Below are 21,485 nucleotides of genomic sequence, written 5' to 3'. Positions count from 1 at the left end.
TCCAGTTCACTTATTGTGACTTGTGAAAGAGAAAATCCCACTTAGTGGGATTGTGTTCCTGTCTTACTGGTTGTTTGGCCTGAGGCTTCCAACACTGGAGTTTGTAGGCTATTGGCTAGAGCTGGGTCTTGGTGCTGAGATGAGGACCTCTGTGAGACCTCACTCCGATGAATATTCTCTGGGGTCTGAGGTTCTCTGATAGTCCAGTGGTTCAGACTTGGGGCTCCCACCACAGGAGTTTCTGCCCAACCCTGGGCTCTCAAATCAAGATCCTGCAGGCCGAGTGGGGTGGCCAAAAAAAAAAAAAAGAACAATAACAAAGTAAAAAATAAAATTAGACTAGCAAACTAACAGATGTGTTAGAAAGAACATAAAAATAAAAATAGAGATGAATCAACAACCAGAAAGTACATCAGTACCACAATAGTAAAATAGAGGAGGAGGGAAAAGAAAAAAAAAGGGTGGGGGGAGGGAGAGGCCTTGGCCATGGTGGGCAGGGCCTAAGCCAGGGCGAGGTTTGGACAGTGGTGGGGGGGGGCGATCCAATGCTTAGGACCCACAGGGCTGGAAAAGGCCCTGGGAGATGTGGGAGCTGGGGCTTAGGCTCAAGGAACAGAAGGGGCCCATGTGTGCCCCCACCCCTGGTCTCAGAGTGCAGGTGACATCACCTGGGAGCCCAGCAGGCTTCCTGGGCTAGAGTGGGTGAGGCAAATGCCTTCCTCTCCTCTCTTGCTCCTCTGGTCTGGGAGGACCCCTCCCACCTGCCTCTCCTGATCTCCCCAGCCTCCCTGCCATGCCTCCAAGGATCCATGCAACCTGGAGAGGGCTTTGGAGGGCAGGGGACCAGCCTGGGAGCTCAGCAGGCTCTGTGGGTCAGAGTGGGTGGGGCAGTCGCCCTCTCCTCCTCTCCCGCTCCTCTGGATGGCTCCTCCCACCTGCCTCTCCTGATCTCCCCAGCCTCCCTCATATGCCCCCCAGGTCCCATGCAGCCTGCACGGGGCTTTGGAGTGGGGGTACTGGCTTGGGAGTTCAGCAGACTCCCTGGACCGAGTGGGCCAGGTGATCACCCTCCTCTCCTCTCCCACTCTTCCCAGAGAGTCCCTCCTGCCTGCCTCTCCTGATCTCCCTGGCCTCAGGGGCACCGATCCTCTCTGGCTTCCACTTCCCCTCCCCCCTCAGTCCCCCATGTCCTACCAGTTCACTTTGGGGCTCCTCCCATCTTCAGTGTCAGAGCTCCCCACCAGCAGCTGGCAGGTGCCCCAGTTGTGGGGAGATGCTAACTCCACATCTTCCCATACCGCCATCTTGTGTGTGCCTCCCTTGTTGCATTTAATGATTTTTCTTTGTTTTTAATTTTTGTCAATTTGATTACTATGTGTCTTGGCATATTTCTCCTTGGGTTTATCCTGCCTGGGACTCTGCACTTCCTGGACTTGGGTTGCTATTTCCTTTCCCATGTTAGGAAAGTTTTTGACTATAATCTCTTCAAATGTTTTCTCGGGTCCTTTCTCTCTTCTCCTTCTGGGACCCCTGTAATGCGAATGTTGGTTCATTTAATATTGTCCCAGAGGTCTCTTAGGCTGTCTTCATTTCTTTTCATTCTTTTTTCTTTATTCTGTTCCGTGGCAGTGAATTCCACTATTCTGTCTTCCAGGTTGCTTATCTGTTCTTCTGCCTCAGTTATTCTGCTATTGATTCCTTCTAGTTCATTTTTCATTTCAGTTATTGTATTGTTCATCTCTGTTTATTTGTTATTTAATTCTTCTAGGTGTTTGCTAAACATTTCTTTCATCTTCTCGCTCTTTGTCTCCATTCTTTTTCCAAGGTCCTGGATCATCTTCACTATCATTATTCTGAATTCTTTTTCTGGAAGGTTGCCTATCTCCACTTCATTTAATTGTTTTTCTGGTGTTTTATCTTGTTCCTTCTTCTGGTACATAGTCCCCTGCTTCTCATTTTGTCTATCTTACTGTGATTGTGGTTTTTGTTCCACAGGCTACAGGATTGTAGTTATTATTGCTTCTGCTGTCTGCCCTCTGGTGGATGACGCTATCTAAGAGGCTTGTGCAAGCTTCCTGATGGGAGGGACTGGTGGTGAGTAGAGCTGGGTGTTACTCTGGTGGGCAGAGCTCAGTAAAACTTTAACCTGCTTGTCTGCTGATGGGTGGGGCTGGGTTCCCTCTGTTGGTTTTTTGGCCTGAGGTGACCCAGCACTGGAGGCTACAGGCTCTTTGGTGGAGCTAATGGTGGACTCCAGGAGGGCTCATGCCAAGGAGTACTTCCTAGAACTTCTACTGCCAGTGTCCTCGTCCCCGTGGTGAGCCACAGCCAGCCCCCACCTCTGCAGGAGACCCTCCAACACTAGCAGGTAGGTCTGGTTCAGTCACCTATGGGGTCACTGCTCCTCCCCTGAGTCCTGATGAGCACACTACTTTGTGTGTGCCCTCCGAGAGTGGAGTCTCTGTTTCCCCCAGCTCTGTCAAAGTCCTGCAATCAAATCCCACTAGCCTTCAAAGTCTGATTCTCTGGGAATTCCTCCTCCTGTTGCCGGACCCCCAGGTTGGGAAGCCTGACATGGGGCTCAGAACCTTCACTCCAGTGGGTGGACTTCTCTGGTATAATTGTTCTCCAGTTTGTGAGTCATCCACCCAGCGGTTATGGGATTTGATTTTATTGTGATTGCACCCCTCTTGCCATCTCATTATGGCTTCTCCTTTTTCTTTGGATATGGGGTATCTTTTTTGGTGAGTTCCAGTGTCTTCCTGTCGATGATTGTTCAACAGTTAGTTGTGATGTTAGTTCAACAGTTAGCTCTCGCAAGAGGAAGTGAGCACACGTCCTTCTACTCTGCCATCTTGAACCAATCTCCCTATCTTTTCTTATTTAACTTCTACATTTTTCATAATTTCTTGTTGTATTTGTGGATATTATCTCTTCATTTCTCTTTGATAATCCTAAACATGCTTATCAAAATTCTAATTATTTTTGTTTGGAATGTATGTATAGTTAATTTTGTTGTCCGTCTCTTTGACATTAGCTGCTTTCAGTGTTTTGGAATCTTGGTTTGTGAATTCATTTTAAGTGAACTCGTTCCCTCTCTCTCTCTCTGTCTCCCTCTATCTCTTTCTTCTCCAGCTTATCATTACCACTTTGGCAAACTTGCAGTTGCTTCCACCTGGCATCCAGAATCCCACTGTGGTGATAAAGTTGTCACTGATGGAGTCCTGGGCCAGTTGTGTTGGCTCAGTTCCTGGTTGGTTTCTGGTTATGAGACGATATCTGTGTTCTCCCAGTTCCCTGAGTAGGCTCAGCTTCACAGAGAGTCTGATCCCATCCCTGCCTTATGTGCTGTGGCTGTGCAATTACCTTGTGGCCTTTTCTTTCTGTGTGGGTGATTCTCAGTGTTAGCTAGAGAGTGGCCCATGGGATTTCCTCATAGCTCCCTGGTGGGAGTGATCTTGAAGAGTGGGCAATATAAACTGATCCCCCAACATCACCTCTTATTTATCAAGTCACCTCTTGGTGCTGGCACAGTGGAACCCTTTGCCAGCTCACTTCACAACGCTTGAAATTACAATCCCTTGGGGGCCAGAGCCTATTCCTTCCTGGCTATCAGCCCCATGCCCTGGGCTCTACTCCTACTATCCCAGGGAGTAGGAGGGAGCTTCTCCCTGCCCTTCACTCTCTCTCCTGAGATTGTCTCAGGAGATACTTTCCTCCAAACCCTTCTCTACCTTCTCCCATCCAACTCCTAGATATCCTTGATTCCAGAGAAGGGTAATTTCTAAAAAATGATTTGACCTGATGCCATCTAATTTTAAATTCTCAATAGTCTGCACTATCCTTTGAAGCCTGACACAGGAAAATTGAACTTTTTTGAACATTGAAGCTAAAATGAGTAGTACCTTTTGGTTGCGGGGTTCTAATAGTCACTGCCCTCAACATATGCTCCAGGGAAAATAGTGATAATGGATCCCCTTTCCTCCAAAAATCATGATTTGGCTGGGAAACATCCTTGGCAAGGAAGAAAAGTACAGTAGATCATTTTATTTTTCCAGTTATTTGTTTCTACATAGCTTAGCTTGCCATTTAAATAAAACATGCACAGAAACTCACATGAAAAGTTTGATACATGCCATGTTTAAAACTGTCATGTTTTCTGAGAGGGTATTAATACATTTATTTATTACATTTAAATCGTTGAGTCATCTGCAATTTAATTTAATGTAAGGAGATTTAAGTGATCTAATTTTATTTGGTCCTATATCAGGAAGCATGTTATGTAATGGACACCATACGGAAGGGGTACTATTAGCATAATTCTCTTAATCAAGTTAAGCCCAGAAACATTAATTCCAAGAGAGACCATCCCCATCTACCCTGAGATAGATTCCATAATTATTGTATTTCAAGTATATATACATATTTTTTTCAGAGTATTAGGTCACCTTTAAAGTGCCTTTTTTTTCACTTGATTCTTCATCAACTGCTCTCATTCTCTTCATAGACAAAGAGAGAAAAAGAGGTGAAACCTATAGATTATAATTACTGATCTGAACTGTGTGTGAAAAGATAGACTTAACAGAAGCTCTCCGTGTACCATACTTTCCAGTGTGTAATGCCCTCCGTGGATCTTACCTATTACTTTCCTTTTTCGGCTTTCATTGCTAGAGATATTTCACTGAAGTAAAAATCTGATTTTTCTGCCATCTCTTTACTCTCTGTTTAGGGTAAGGATGAAGACATTGAGATGATAAAAAAGGGCTTTTTCTGCATCATTCCTCTTGGTTGCCTGCTGACCTATTTGGTTCTCCATAGGCTAATGAAATTTTCCAGATTTATTTTACTCATTCTTCCCTCATTTTGAATTTTAAAAGTAGATGCCACATGTAAATTCTTTTATTATTGTCTCTTTCTCTTCATGATTAACACTTTAAGTTTATGGAATAAGCTTGTACCATTTCCTTTGTCTGTATGTGATTAGAGATTTTTCCTCTGATTTTTATTTTCTCTTACTCATTTTATTAAGCTTTGAAAAAGGAAAATTCTTTAATTTGGTTTAAAACTTCTATACACAAAATTAAAAGTCCAAAATAGCCAAGACAATTAAAAAAACACACACAAGCTAACAGGACTTTCCTTACCTGCCATCAACACATAAAGTTGTCGTAATAAAGTCAGTATGATTTTCATGCAGGGGTAGTCAATATACAATTGAACAAACTATGAAGCCCGGAGATAGGCCTACAAATATTTTGATACTTGAAATATGGTATGATTTTGCAGGTCAGTAGGAAAGGGATGGATTTTTAAAGATATGGTGCTGGGAAATTTTGTTAGCCACGTGGAAGTGAACCCCTTACTTCATGCCCAGTAGAAGGCAAAACTAGAAAGCATTTACAAAATAACATGGGAAAATATTTTATGACCTCAAAGTAGGGAAGATGTTCTAAATAAGACACAAAAAGCATAAGCCGCAGTAAAAGACTCATAAATTTAACCACATTGCAATTAAGAACTTCTGTTTATCATCACAAAGTAAGTGAAAAGAGAAACTAAAAGCTAGAATTAAAATTGCAACACATATAGTGAATAAAGGATTAGGATTTAAAACATCTGAAAACAAAACAAAACAAAACAAAATATGACCAAACTGATGTAAAAATGTGCAAAGAACAGGAATTAAGAGGAAGCATAAATAGCCCCAAACATATGAAAAGATTTTCAGCCTATTAGTAACGAGGGAAATGGAAATTAAAATCACAGCAAAATGCAGTTTCACACCCACTTGAATGACAAAAGTTAGAAAGTCTCATAATACCAAGAATTATCAAGGACGTAGAGTAAGGAGAACTCTTAATCCACTACTAATAGGAATGTAAACTGGTACAACTTTGAGAAACACTTGAGTATTATTTAGGAATGTTGATCGCGTGCATCAACCAGGATTCCCCTCCAGGCAATATTTTCTAGAATAGCTCTTGTTCATGTGCATCAGAAGACATGCACAAGAATGTTCAAAACTACATTATTCCACCTTAATATTCATCAACAGAAGCATGGATATGTCAATATGACAAAGTCAAACAATAGAATATTAAATAGCAATGAAAAAAATTAACTACAGTTACATCAATGTGGATGAATCTCAGAAGAAATGCTGAGTGCATGAATACATACAATCCAGTTCCAGTAGACAAAACTAAGCAGTATATTGTATGTGGATATTTTTATGGGTGGTAAAATCTCCAAAGAAAATCCAGGAATTCTAAACCTCAACCTATTTGCATACTGATGCGAAAGATGCCATTTAAAGTGAGAAATTTTAATTTGGAGTTAAGTCCCTGAGAGTGAAGGAGAGAATGAACTTCAGTTTACTTCTTTCTTTTATTGGGGATTATGAGTGTTATTATACAGGTGATAATTGTATGATTCCTTTTTTATTTTTAATAATCACCAACTTGTAACCCACCAATCAAAAACTTATAGATTGATAGGAAATGCAAGGACAACACTTTTTAATGAACAGTTGAGTAAGATATTGAATCACCCTCCAGTATTTCAGTGTGTATTTCAACAAACAAGGAAATTCTAGCCACAGTATAAGGAAAGCTAATCACAACACAACCATCCAAATCAAGATGGTTAACTTAAGATGGACACTTTTTTTTTTTTTGGTTTGGTTATATTTTATTTCTTAAAAGAAAAATCTGAAGCAAATAATGCAAAATGTGCAGATTTAACAAAGCTGGATTGTATTCGCTGTTAGTTATATAATTTCTGAACACTTGACACATTTATTTTCTTTTGAATGCTTTTTTTATTTAATTTATTTTTATACAGCAGGTTCTTTTTTTTTTTTTTTTTTTTTTTTTGCGGTACGCAGGCCTCTCACCGCTGTGGCCTCTCCCGTTGCAGAGCACAGGCTCCGGACACGCAGGCGCAGCGGCCATGGCCCACAGGCCCAGCCACTCCGCGGCACGTGGGATCCTTCCGGACCAGGGCACGAACCCGTGCCCCCTGCATCGGCAGGCGGACTCTCAACCACTGTGCCACCAGGGAAGCCCAATACAGCAGGTTCTTATTAGTCATCCATTTTATACACATCAGTGTATACATGTCAATCCCAATCTCCCAATTCATCCCACCACCACCACCACTGCCGCCCTCCCCACTTTCCCACCTTGGTGTCCATACGTTTGTCCTCTACATCTGTGTCTCTATTTCTGCCTTGCAAACTGGTTCATCTGTACCATTTTTCTAGATTCCACATATATGCGTTAATACATGATATTTTTTTTTCTCTTTCTGACTTCACTCTGTATGACAGTCTCTAGATCGATCCACGACTCTACAAATGACCCAATTTTGTTCCTTTTTAATGGCTGAGTAATATTCCATTGTATAATAACTTAGATATTAATGTTGCTTGCGTTCATCTAATCCTCACACTTCATTCAGGTTTCACCAATTGTCTCAACAATGTCTTTTATACAAAAAGACCCAGTTTGGAAGCACATGTTGCACTTAATCTCCTCCAGTCTGGAACATTTCCTTAACCTTTCCATGATATTTATGACCTTGACACTTTTTAAGATGACAGGCCAGTTATTTTGCAGAATATCCCTCAATTTAGGTTTGTATGATGTTCCAAGATTCTTAGATTTAAGCTATGCATCTTGGCAGGAATATCACAGGAGTGATGCTATGTACTCATTCCATCCCATTAGGTGGTACATTATTCTCATTTGTCCCATATTGATGTTGTTCACCTCAGTGACTTGAAAATACCACTGAAAAAAGAGCATACAGGCCAGACTTCTCCACTGTAAAGTTGTCTTTCCCCATTTGTCATTGGTGGAGAGGTAATTTGAAACTTTGTAAATACACTATTTCTTACCAATTTTCCATCTATTCATTTACTTATCTGTATGGACTCGTGGTTTTCCATTTCATTCAGTGAATTATCTGATTATTCAGTGGATAATCTGTTACTACACTATTTATTTTGATGCTCCAGTTGTCCTAGATTTGACTAGTAGGAGCTTATACAAGTTGACTAGACCTTTTAATGTTGTCCATATCTTTCTTTGACTTCTTCCTTGCTTTCTGAACAAAAGATGTTCCAAGCTTATCTAATACTTTCTCTGTCCCATCTCTGGAATCAGCTGCCTTTCCAAGGGGCCCTGGTTCTTCAAAGAGAAAAATGGCATTTAGAAGACACCATCTGAATTCTAGTTGTGTTCATTGCTATTGTGGTGTCTCTACTCCCTCTCAATCAGCAAGCCTAGACAATATATTCACAGCTATATTTATTTCTGTACCTAAACATATTAAAAAACCATGAGTTCACACATGTAACCATGAGTTACTCTCTTCTCATATTTGTAAGCCACTTCTCCAACAGTGAGAAATATGGCTTTCATTTCCTTATATATTTCCTTATTTGAGCAGTCCCTCTGTGTAATCTTCTATCTCAATGCCCAGCAGTCCCCTGCCCATCACAGGTGTGTTCCTCTCTTAACTCAGATCTGACTCTTGACCAAAGTGGCCTTTAACGATCCCCTAAGCTTTACTAAACTTTGGACAGGCATCTTCTAGATTATAGGTCCCTGACTAAAGGCCTCCCTTTCCTTAAGCATTTACTTTAGAAAATTTGTAATTGCAAATTTTTTCTCTGTCCCTTTAAAATGTACGTAAATCTCGGGACTTCCCTTGTGGTCCAGTGGCTAAGACTCCACACTCCCAATGCAGATGACCCAATTCGATCTCTGGTCAGTGAACCAGATCCCACATGCCACAACTAAAGATCCCACATGCTGCAACTAAAAAATAGCCCGTGTGCCACAACTAAAACCCGGTGCAGCTAAATAAATAAATAAATATAATTTTTTTTTAAATGTTAAAATGTATGTAAATCTTCTCCCACCCTGTTGCCAGTTTTATAACCCAGGATTGTCTTTCTCAAGCACCAGGGAACCAGGTATTTGAAATGTAAACATCAAAGAAGATAGCACCCCTGTCTCCCAGTATCAGTAGGAGGGTGGAAACCTGACTTGGATGCACATCAACTAGCAAACCCAGGTGACCTAATCAGAGAAAAACGTTTGCAAACTGAGGAGCAATCCATGCGCTTGACACACCCCACTGACCAACCTACCTGATGGTACTCCAGTTCTTTTCCACTAGTTCATTCCAGGGCTTAAAAACCTTCCCGGGCTTTCCTGGTGGTGCAGTAGTTGAGAGTCCGCCTGCCGATGCAGGGGACATGGGTTCATGCCCCGGTCTGGGAAGATCCCATACGCTGCGGAGCGGCTGGGCCCGTGAGCCATGGCTGCTGAGCCTGCGCGTCCGGAGCCTGTGCTCCGCAACGGGAGATGTCACAACAGTGAGAGGCCCGCGTACCCAAAAAAAAAAAATTCCCATGTTTTACTTCAGCTGAGTTGAGTTCAGTCTATCTCCCCTCTATTACCATAGTCTTGAATAAAGTTTTCCTTGCCTGTTTAACTTTGCTCAGTGCAATTTTTGACATTCTTCATTTTAGGATCTTCTCCCAGAAGAACATTGTCTTTTCTGCTTGACCTCTGATATCCCACACCAGGCCAACTCTCCATTTAGACACTTTGCTCACTGTGCTTGGGCTCTGACACCCACACCAGGCTGCCCCTGTACACCCTCCACGCCTCCTTCAGGCTCTTATTCCCAGCACTGGCTCACTGTTGCAGATGGATACTCCCTTCACACTGTCCAGGTTCTGACTCCTCACCCCAGGTCACCTCTCTGAAGGGCCACCTTCCTGGGCCCTGACTTCCCCACTCTCCCACCACAGACACCTACCTTTCTCTGCATATGTAATGATTTTAGGACGTAATTGTTTGAAAATGGAAGATAAATAAAAAGATAAGGGGAAGAGGAAGAGTTCATTTTATTCCAGACATTCTTGCCCTGTCTACATATTAGAGCTGCTTAGGAAGCTTTTAAAAATTTATTGATATTTGGCCCTATCCCTAGAGGTATATGATTGCCCAATAGCAGTCCTGGGCACCATCTGCCTTTTTATTTAAGTGTTTCTTTTTTTTTTTTGGTTGCGCCAGGTCTTAGTTGCAGCTGGCGGGCTTCTTAGTTGCGGCAGGAAGGCTCCTTAGTTATGGCATGTGAACTCTTAGTTTCGGCATGCATGTGGGATTTAGTTCCCTGACCGGGGATGGAACCCAGGCCCCCTGCATTGGGAGCGCAGAGTCTTAAACACTGTGCCACCAGGGAAGTCCCATCATCTGCTTTTTTTGAAAACTCCCCAGATGGTGTTATTGTGGAGTCTGAGTTGAGAACTGCTCTATTAGGTACAGAGAGGAGAGGAATGTAGGGGCACATGTGGGTTTAGGGATCTGGAGAATGGAGCATGTGAGAAAGCCCACCTGATACCTTCAATTTTGTTCATTAGGTAGGAAGAGTTGTCATCAGGTGAGAGTGATGGAGGTCAAAATTTTCAGGGGGTGGGAAGTGGAGAATCTAGGAAACTATGCTTATTGAGAGAGGGAGACAAACTGAAATAAGAACGAAAGACTCTGAAAATAATGAATTTGACAAAAACTGTAGCAAGAGTCTTACTGGGGTGAATTGTTCATCTTTAGAATGTTGTAGTACACAGGAGCATGCACATTCTGAAGACCCACGCCTCACTTGGCTTTTAGAACAGCCAGCCAGTTTGGTAAAACAACTGGGAGTATCAGTAGACATTACAGCACCTCTAACAGCTATAAAAATTATCTTCATTTAATAATGAAAAAATGTTCAAAACATTCTTAGAGAATTTTGTTTCTTAACAAGCTAACCAAGATTGTGCGTGTGTGTGTGATTCAGATTTTATTGCTTATTAATTATATCATTCCATACAATTTTAAGTAAACAGACTGAGAAAATAAACTGGGAGTATTAAACAGCTGATGGCAATATTGATGAGAATGTTCAAGTGTTTTACATAAGGTAGTAGGAGGCACCACTGTCACTATCACTCCCCCAAAATTTGTGCATTTCATATAAATGAGTAAAAATAATTCTTTGGCATTTAACTAGCATTATTCTTTGTAATCTATGCACCACGATACACCTGAACAATTTCAGAACTTCAAAGAAGAACAAAGCATTTTCTTCCACTAGCAGATGTAGTAGTTTGTTTCTTTAAAAAAAAAATTAACAAAAACTGTACACACAACCCCAAAACAAAAGTTGGCATATTCCAGTGGTCCTGAATTTTGATGTTCATATCATATTAATTCAAGAAATAAAATGTAATTCAGCTTTTACCTGGCACTGTTCACTACCTATTTGAAGTTATATGTTTCAAGGTTTGGTAAAATTTCCCAAATATTAAATTTATATATTTTTTAATGTATGAATAGAAAAAAATACAGTGGAAGATAGAGATTGCATTTGGATAATATAGTTCTCCCCGCTTCTTTCCATATTCTGTATTTCTTAAGTTTGAAAATGAATTTTAGTCATGTTCATAATGAAAAAACTAATGTTTTAATTTTCAAAAAATAATGAAATTAATGACGACCCAGCACACAGAAGTATTAGTTTGCTGGAGCTGCCATAATAAAGTACCACAGACTAGGTGGCTGAAAAATCAGAAATTTGTTTGCTTACAGAGGCTAGAAGTCCAAGATCAAGGATTTGGCAGAGTTGGTTTCTTTTGAGGCCTTCTCCTTGATTTATAGATGGCTGTCTTCTCCCTGTGTCTTCACCCAGTCTTGTGTATGTGTGTGTGTGTGTGTGTGTGTGTGTGTGTGTGAGAGAGAGAGAGAGAGAGAGAGAGAGAGCATGCAAGCACCAATCTCTTCTTACAAGGAAACTAGTCATATCTGGATTAGGGTCCACCCTAGTGACCTCATTTTAACTTAATTAACTCTTTAAAGACATTATCTCCAAATACAGCCACATTCTGAGATACCAAGGGTTAGGGCTTCAACATGTGAATTTGGGGGCGGGGCGCAATTCAGTCCATAACAGGCACTTGGATCACACTGAGTTTTTAATATTTTCCCAGTGTTTTTTTCTATAGGTGTTTTTTCACCTTGATTTCTTAACTCTTATAACTTGAAACTCTGGTGAATAGTTTCTCAGCAATGGTTCAACTTAATTGGTAATTTTTTGTGATGTTAATCTGTTAATATTTTATAGCCATTAAAATATATTTACATATATTATAAATACATTTTATAAACCTAGATAAATACATTCTGAAGCAAAACTGAAACTGTTCACATTTCTACTTCCTCATTCTGCATCAGCACAGGGGCAGGGCATCAGGAGACCAGAAAACTTCACAACTTAAAGGCTTATTTTTTAAAAAGGATCCTTACAATCATACATCTCCTACCCATTAGAAGAGGAATAAGAAAGCAAAGATTAAAAACCAACTATTTCAAGTTTCCGACATAAGAAGAGGAAGTTTTCAGAAAAATCCGGGTAAGTTTCTGAATCATTATGCTTTTATTTTTTATGCTTATGAGGAGACAGCTATTTTCATAAACTCCAGCTGTACTTTTTATAATAAAACATGTGTTTGTACATAAGCCAATTACTTGTAAAACTAATGAAAGTAATTAGAAATTTCAATGGGTTAAATACATATCAGTATATCTAACTGAAGCTAACTTTGTAAATGCTCTTCTGCAAAGAAATGGATCATTAAGTATATACATAAGGTGGCGAGAGTGTTTCTGGTCATGTAGGGCAGTGGGAAAAACGATACAGAAACAATGCAAAGAAGTTCAGGAAGTTAAGCATAAAAGATTGTAAAGGAACCTGTGGTTGTGTGCAATTATGCAAAATTCTGTCTTCCAGAACTTGAGATGTTACTAGAAGTTTTACATGTAATCAAAGATAACGTCCTCCAGAGGCTATTTTTCAATGTAAGTGCTTCCTTAACATCCATGTCATACAGCAATCTGGTTTAAAAATTAAAATAAAAACTTATCCTCAGGAAAATAAAACCTAACTTTGCTTATGTGTGGTTTCAGTTCATCAGACCATCAGAGGAGTGTGTGTGTAGCCTTCCTGGGCAAGAGCCAGGATTCTGAATTGTCTCTCCCCACTATCAGCTCGAAGTCCTGTGGAGCAGAACAACTCCTCAGGGCATGGATATCTGGGGTGCTACTGAGGACGCCCCTGAGATGAGGGTGGGTGGACTTACCCCTAAGAGTACTTGTCCCTAAGAGCTCTGCTGATTTGTTACTTCTTGTTTAATACCTCAAGAGAGAAAACTGGAAGAGTCACTTGAGAATGGCATCCTATAGCTCCTTTGCCAATAATTAGTTACTACTAATAAGAAGATTTGTGTTCGTGATTATTTCAAAACAGGAAGATGAGGGCCCTTAGGAAGCCAAGAGTTATATCAAGGCATTCTCAAAATTTGTCCAACCCAGTCATTTTAATCTTTATTTATCTCCAATAATATATATACATATGCTCTTTAAATTAATAAAGTATAAACTAGTTTAAAAGCATTCCTGATAGGACTTCCCTGGCAGTGCAGTGGTTAAGAATCTCCTGCCAATTCAGGGGACATGAGTTCGATTCCTGGTCCGGGAAGATCCCACATGCCGTGGAGCAACTAAGCCCATGCGCCACAACTACTGAGCCTGTGCTCTAGAGCCCGTGAGCCACAACTACTGAGCCCACGTGCCACACCTATTGAAGCCCGTGCACCAAGAGCCCGTGCTCCACAACAAGAGAAGCCACTGCAATGAGAAGCCCACGCACAGCAGCAAAGACCCAACACAGTCAAAAATAAATAAATAAATAAATAAATTTTAAAAAGCATTACTGATAGAATACGTTCAAATCTTTATATGTTCACAACAGCTATCATGTGGGGAGAGGCGAGTTGAGCAACTCTTGACATTATAATCAGTCCAAGGATATTATTGAAGTTTAGTATATAATATTGAGACCAGGTATTCCTGATGTTTCCATTTAACAGAAGAAAAGACTCCATACTTGAGGAATAAATGTCAGTGACCTTATTTGAGAAGAATATTTCTATTTCCCTGGTATCTATTGGCAGAATCAGAACAAAAGGAAGTAACAGAAAACTGTCACCTGTCAGATGGCACAAAGTTCCCTTTGCAACATCCCCTACGTTAGACACAGCACACAGTCACTGGTGGTATGAGGCCAAAGAGCTGTAAGAATAAGGGGCAGACTGCAGAGGGAAATTCTTGATGCGCTGCTTCATTTCCAGAAGGTTGGGCCCTATTGGAATTTTGTAGTCACTGGTTAAACCAAAAGAGAATATCTGGAGTCTGTCCTCTCAGTCTTTAGGATATGCAGAGAGAGGGGGATGGTTAAATTACTGAAAGAAGACTCTGGCTAAGAGAAGGTATTGCATCAGACCTAAACAGAGTGTGTCAGTGGAAAGGGGCAGGCCCCTCACCTGGAGATCAGCTTCCCAGAGCAGAGGCAGGAGATTAAAACAGCAGAGGTGCTGAGGACCTAGAGGAAAAAGGAACCCATGCCGGGGAAAACCTGGTATGACAAATGGCTTCATTTGGGGACGGAGAATGACAGAGCAGAAAACTGATATGGGCTATTATGGAACTGGGGTACCTAGAAGGACTGGGGGAGGAAATATATTCATTTTCTTTTCCTTTTGATAAAAACTTATTTTTCCTTTTTTTTTATATCTTTATTGGAGTATATTTGCTTTACAATGTTGTGTTAGTTTTTGTTGTACAACAAAGTGAATCAGCTATAAGTATACATATATCCCCATATCCCCTCCCTCTTGAGCCTTCCTCCCATCCTCCCTAATCCACCCCTGTAGGTCGTCACAAAGCATGGAGCTGATCTCCCTGTGCTATGCGGCTGCTTCCCACTAGCAATCCATTTTACATTTGGTAGTGTATATATGTCAATGCCACCCTCTTGTTTCATCCCAGCTTCCCCTTCCACCCGTGTCCTCAAGTCCATTCAATAAGCCTGCATCTTTATTCCTGCCCTGCCACTGGGTTCATCCGTACCGTTTTTATAGATTCCATATATGTGCGTTAGCATACGGTATTTGTTTTTCTCTTTCTGACTTACTTCACTCTGTATGACAAACTCTAGGTCCAACCACCTCGTTAAAAATAACTCAATTTCGTTCCTTTTTATGGCTGAGTAATATTCCTTTGTATATATGTGCCACATCTTCTTTATCCATTCATCTGTTGATGGACACTTAGGTTGCTTCCACATCCTGGCTATTGTAAATAGTGCTGCAATGAACATTGTGGTACATGTCTCTTTTTGAATTATGGTTTTCTCAGGGTATATGCCCAGGAGTGGGATTGCTTGGTCATACAATGGTTTTATTTTTAGTTTTTTAAGGAACCTCCATACTGTTCTCCATAGTGGCTGTATCAATTTACATTCCTACCAACAGTGCAGGAGGGTTCCCTTATCTCCTCACCCTCTCCAGTATTTATTGTTTGTATGTTTCTTGATGATGGCCATTCTGACCAGTATGAGGTGATACCTCACTGTGGTTTTGATTTGCATTTCTCTAATGATCAGCGATGTTCAGCATCTTTTCATGTGTTTGTTGGCCATCTGTATGTCTTCTTTGGAGAAATGTGTATTTAGGTTTTCCACCTATTTTTGGATTGGGTTGTTTGTTTTTTTCATACTGAGCTGCATGTGCTGCTTGTATATTTTGGAGATTAATCCTTTGTCAGTTGCTTCATTTGCAAATATTTTCTCCCATTCTGAGGGTTGTCTTTCTGTCTTTTTTATGATTTCCTTTGCTGTGCAAAAGCTTTTAAGTTTCATTAGGTTCCATTTGTTATTTTTGATTTTTATTTCCATTACTCTAGGAGGTGGGTCAAGAATGATCTTGCTGTGATTTATGTCACAGAGTGTTCTGCCTATGTTTTCCTCTAAGAGTTTTATAGTGTCTAGACTTACATTTAAGTCTTTAATCAATTTTGAGTATTTTTGTGTATGGTATTAGGAACTGTTCTAATTTCATTCTTTTATATGTAGCTGTCCAGTTTTCCCAGCTCCACTTATTGAAGAAGCTGTCTTTTCTCCATTGCATATTCTTGCCTTCTTTGTCAAAGGTAAGGTGACCATATGTGTGTGGGTTTATCTCTGGGCTTTCTATCCTGTTCCATTGATCTATATTTGTGTTTTGGGGCCAGTACCATACAGTCTTGATTACTGTAGCTTTGTTTCAATCTTTTGTGACTAGATGATTGAAGCTAGAGTTAGTTCTGGCCTAACAGGTAGCACAGAAAAGAAAGTTCCCCAGATTTCAGTCTGGGATTCAAGCCACATAAAATAATTGACCTAGTGAAATGAGCAATATCCCTTGACCCACAGACACTGCTAACTCAAGGGTTTTCAAAAATTCATTATTTTTTACTACTCTAAGAAAATATGTTATTTATTCGACAAATTTTTGTTAAGAAGCTACTATGTGTTAAGCACTGTGAAATAAGTGAACAAAACACACAAAAATGTTTGTCCTCATGAATCACACAGAATAATGGGTGGGGCAGAAAATAAACAAGGCAAACACGTTAAAATATATGGAATGGAATAGTTGATTGTGGTAAGTCTTAACTAGATTTTTTTAAAAGCCAGATGAGGGGTAGGAGACCTTGGGAGTTGGGATAGTTTTCAGTAGGCTGGCAGAGCAGTGCCTCCGTGAGAAGGTGGCACTTGATAAAAGACCTGAAGGAAGTGAAGGAGTGAACCCTGCAGGTGTCTAAGGACATTCCAGGGAGAGGAAACAAGTATAGTGCTGGAAGCAGGAGCAGGTGCCACATGTGAGGAGCAACAAGGCAGCCAGGGAGCTGTACCAGATTTAGAGAGAGGAAAAATAAAACTAAGATGTTATATCAGAGGGGTAACAGGGTGCCAGGTCATATGAGGCCTTGTAGTTCCTAATAAGGAGCTCAGCTTTCACTCCAAGTCAAACGGAAAGCCACTGGAAGGAGTGAACCGAATATTGGTGTGTTATTTACATTTGAAAGGATCACTCTAGCTGCTATTTTGAGAAGCTCCCAAAGGGATCAATAACAGCAAAAGGGAAACTCGTGAGACAGCCACTCCTATAATTCAGGAGAGAGACATGGGGACTTGGACCAGCTGGTGGGAAGTGGTAGCTGGTAATCAGATGCTTGTTTTGAAGCAACCTATAGGATTTTCTCCACATTGAATGTAGAATGTGGGAGAAGAGAAAGAGAAAGTATGCCTGCAACATATTTTGAATGTTTTTTTTTTATTAAAAGTATCAGTATTTAGGAATATAGGAAGAGATGCCATCTAGCTGAAGGATGTTCTTTTAAATCTTCTATGTTCGAAAATTTTTATAGTAGAAAGTTAAGGGGAAAATCTGTCCTGTAAACAATTTCTAAGCAACAGTCCAATCAACTACATTTTAATTTTGCTGTGATATCTTTTTTTTTTTTTAATGTAGTAGATTCTCAACAAATATACCCTCAGGTAAAACTAGGAAATGACCAGGTCTATTCTTCTCACATATCTACTTCCTCATAGATGCTTTCTGGGATGTGACTCCTGAAAATTCACAAGAAAATGCAACTCATCTAACTGCTGGAGATTAAAGAACCTCTTGAAGAACTATTTCAAGTTGCTGATATGAAAAGAAGAAGTTTTCAGAAAAGCTCTGGTAAGTTTCTAATCATTAAATATATCTGTTTCATCAACTTTCTTTGAAAGCTATCTTTAAAATCTAATTCTAAAAACTAAAGCAGAACTTTGGAAATGAATATACTTCCAAGTGTACATAAGCCATTTCTAGCAAAATGGTTCTAAAAGGAATGAGAAATCTCAGTGCTTTCATATACATATCGCCAGATGCCACTTGTGCTGACTGCAGAGTTCTTCAAAAAAAGAAATCTTCCAGCAAGCAAGGTGCAGAATGTTTCTGATGGTGGAAGGCTCTGGAGATGAAGCTAGAAGACCTAAGTAAAATGTAGTTCAGAAGATCAGGAATTCAAGCATATGAAACTGTGTAGAAAATTGTGACCACATGCAGCTATGCAAACTTCTGTCCTATGTAACTCAAGATGATATCAAAAGTTTACATCTAGTTAAAGATGAAACCCTCCAAAGTTTAATCAACATTTTATTTAAGGCTTTCCTTCACAATTAGCTTGTACAGAGACTATGAGAAGAATTACATAATTTTAATGTAGTTAAATATAGTTCCAGAAAATGAAAGTAGCTAGGTTTGTAGTTTCAGTCCCGAAGAACATTAGAGCCGGGCATAAGCCTGCTGAGCTCCAGCCAGGACTTCGAGCATCCTTCCCTGGAGGTATGACTACCTGCATGCTGCCAAGGCCCAGCCTCCTAAAGATGGGGGTGGGCACTGGTTCTCACCCTGAAAGCTGCTAGTTTGATCCTTCCTTCTCACCCCGCAAATGGAGAAAGTAAAAGTCCTTAGGGAATGGATCCTGAAAGTAAGTACTCATAAGGAGACCTCTAGGGTTCAAAATTTTCCCAGAACAGAATAAAGAAGGTAAAGTGTAATTCTTCCCCCAGTTCCAACCAGAGCAGTTCCACCTTTACCCATTTAGACACAGAAGTTTCATGTGCATTTCTTTTGAAGAAACAAAACAAACAACGAACAGCACTGGTTCTGGTCCAATTCCCCTATACGCACAATGAATGGGAAAACAGGTTGGCTGAGAGGACACATAATTTAATTATGACACAGTTTTCCTGATCACAACTCCTCCCCCTTTACTTACACTATGCAGCTTCTTGCCAAACATAAAGGTCCCTCATGTTAAAAAATATGCCAACACTCCAGAACATAAATCTGATCAGATAATGTTCATGAAAGGACTTGGTAAGCCTCAGAACAGTGAACTATATTAAAGTTCTTTATAAATATTAAGAAACCATCACTGAAAAAAAGGTTGAAGACACTGATGGGCCAAGGAGTTATGTCAAAGCATTATAACCTTTTTGCTCAAATCATTCTCACCTTGAATTAAATACATAGCTCCAAACCGAACATAGATCAGAGACCAGATAAATTGCTCATGTAATTGACAGAGTACAAAATTCATCTGAACGGGTTACCAAATGTATAGTAGCTTCAGATCATTATATATCTTCTCAGCTCCCATCATAGGAGTGGCAGCTGAGAAATTTTTTAATGTTATAAAGGGTCTTCATCTTTGAATAATGGGGGAACCTTTGAGATAAGGTAGAGATAAAAAGACAGGCTTGGGCTTCCCTGGTGACGCAGTGGTTGAGACTCCGCCTGCCGATGTAGGGGACACGGGTTCGTGCCCCGGCCCGGGAAGATCCCACATGCTGCGGAGCGGCTGGGCCCGTGAGCCACGGCCGCTGAGCCTGCGCGTCCAGAGCCTGTGCTCCGCAACGGGAGAGGCCACAACAGTGAGAGGCCTGCATACCGCAAAAAAAAAGACAGCCTTGCGGAGAACAGATGTCAGTCACCCTATTTCATCTCCCTGGATAGAATTCCTCGGAGAATTGAAACAATAAAGGAGAAAGCAAGAAGGAACCTGTTCCCCTGTGAGATGGCACAAAGACAAGCCCTCCCACCACCTCCATGTTACACACGGGCACATGCGTGTGCCCGTGGGCACGTGCGCGTACGCACGTACAATGTCTCTGGGCAAGTATAATAATAGCCGGTAAGCCGGAAGTCCTTCATATGCTGTTTTTTGTAGAATGCTGAGCTCGGGGGCAATTGCTGCAATCACTGGCTCAAACAGGAGAGAAAACCTAGAGCTTCTCTTTACAGTCTTTGGGGCGCCCATTGGAGCCGGTGGGTAGCTTACCGAGAGAAGACTCTGGCTAAGAGAAGATAGTGCCTCGGACCTGGGCAGAGCAAGTCTGTGGAGAATGATAAGAGCATCTCCAGAGGAAAGTCCGTTTGCCTAGGACAACCAGAGCAGTTCAAACGGCAGAGGATAACGCAGAGACCCTGTGAGTCGAGCTCACTGAGGACCTGGAGTATAGAACTCTGAAACAGGGTGAACCAAGACAGCCAGTGGAAGAAGCTTATACTGAGAAAATAGGCTTACAATGCAAGCCCACCTGTGCCAGTCATCCATAAAGTGAGCGTACACAGGTAAGTTAGAACCCTGTTTTCTCATTTGTCAAATGATAATAAACTTTGTTTGCAGGTGTCTGATGAGGATTAAATTGGCTAGCATAAGTTACATATCTGGCACTTGGTAGGTTCTTATTAGGAGACAAATTTATTGAGATAATTCACATACCATAAAGTTACACAATTCAGTGGTTTTTGGTGTATCCACAGAGTTGTGCACAATCAATCTTAGAACACTCTCATCACCCCAGAAGAATTCCTGTACGCATTAGCAGTCAATCACCATTTACCCCATCCTCCAGCCCCTGGCAACCACTAATCTACTCTCTTTCTCTATGGAGTTGCTTATTTTGGACACTTCATGTAAATGGAATCACACAATATGTGTTTATTTGTAAATGGCTTCTTTCACTTCGCATAATGTTTTCAAGGTTCACCCATGTTGTATTATCATGATTTCATTTCTTTTTACTGTCAAACAAATTCCATTATATGGATATACCACATTTTGTTTATTCAGTCATGAAAGGCAATTTATTTTTATGAAGCACTAAATGAATATTGCTTTATTGATCTAAGATGGGTGTGTTTTACCAAGTTTGCTGAGGCCTTCTTGAATTTAAATAATAGCTGTCCTTGTCACTCCATGTCAGTCTTTGGTTAAAGAAAGTTATTCACTGACACTCTAGTTCAAGCCCTTTCCCCTAAACATACAACATTAGTTTTCTCAAACTGTATTGTTTACCCCTTTTCCAATACTCATCTTCACATGTAGATATGTTGCAGTACATCAGTTTATATGATTTTAAATAAAAACAATATTTTCCAAGTAGTTGGAAAACTAATTATCACATTGGAAACAGGGAAATGAACAACTGGATGAAAAAACAAAAAACAAACCCATAGGGATTTTTTAGTTCATTACTCATACCTAAATTAAGTATAAAATGAAAAAACAAATATACCCCAGAATGTTTCTTCAAACCATTTAAATTTTTATTTTTTCATTTTTATTTGAGAAAATAAATATCATTCCTGAATATCAAATATGCATGAGTTATCTAAGAGCCAGAATATCTTTAAACATGGTTGGCTTCTACTGAGCACTGTGAAGCCATGTTACAACACTTCCTGAAGGATGGATAAATACAGGCCCTTTGGATCAGCAAATCCTTTAGGGAACAATCATTCTATTTTCCAATATTAACAATACTTCCAATGTTTCTGCAAAACACATGACTAGATAAACAAAGAGACTGGATTAGAGAAAAACTTACAGTAAGCTTGGTATCACTCTGAAGGGTTAACTGGTATATTAGTTTGGAAATACCTATAATAAGAAATGCACGCCCAATGTGGAATTTTAAATCATGTAAGT

The 21,485-nt window shown here is 40.4% G+C and overlaps 1 protein-coding gene across 8 annotated transcripts in view; it reads left to right on the top strand.

The window, feature by feature from the left end:
* The first annotated feature begins 2,055 nt into the window (after nucleotides 1–2,055).
* LOC111180960 (sterile alpha motif domain-containing protein 9-like) overlaps nucleotides 2,056–21,485 on the top strand; it is a 47,707-nt gene continuing 28,277 nt past the window's right edge. For 2 of the 8 annotated variants that reach the window (XM_089917641.1, XM_089917637.1), the window contains exons 1-6: nucleotides 2,183–2,368; nucleotides 12,294–12,471; nucleotides 12,850–12,917; nucleotides 16,030–16,106; nucleotides 17,551–17,683; nucleotides 19,796–20,125. Coding sequence is in view for 1 of the 8 variants with exons in the window: in XM_022585889.3 (XP_022441597.1) it covers nucleotides 17,653–17,683 (31 nt within the window). In the remaining 7 variants the exon portion in view is untranslated. Of the gene's footprint in view, nucleotides 2,369–12,293; nucleotides 12,472–12,849; nucleotides 12,918–16,029; nucleotides 16,107–17,550; nucleotides 17,684–19,795; nucleotides 20,126–21,485 lie in introns of those variants that run through there. The other 6 variants (XM_022585889.3, XM_089917638.1, XR_016394317.1 and 3 more) reach the window with 5 other exon arrangements.

This window comes from Delphinapterus leucas, chromosome 9, assembly GCF_059928025.1.
Source record: "Delphinapterus leucas isolate spDelLeu-1000000601 "Yukka" chromosome 9, BTC_Dleu_Yukka2, whole genome shotgun sequence".
Lineage (NCBI taxonomy): Eukaryota > Metazoa > Chordata > Mammalia > Artiodactyla > Monodontidae > Delphinapterus > Delphinapterus leucas.
The sequence above is the reverse complement of the archived record's forward strand: the minus strand, read 5'-3'. Positions and strand labels throughout refer to the sequence as shown.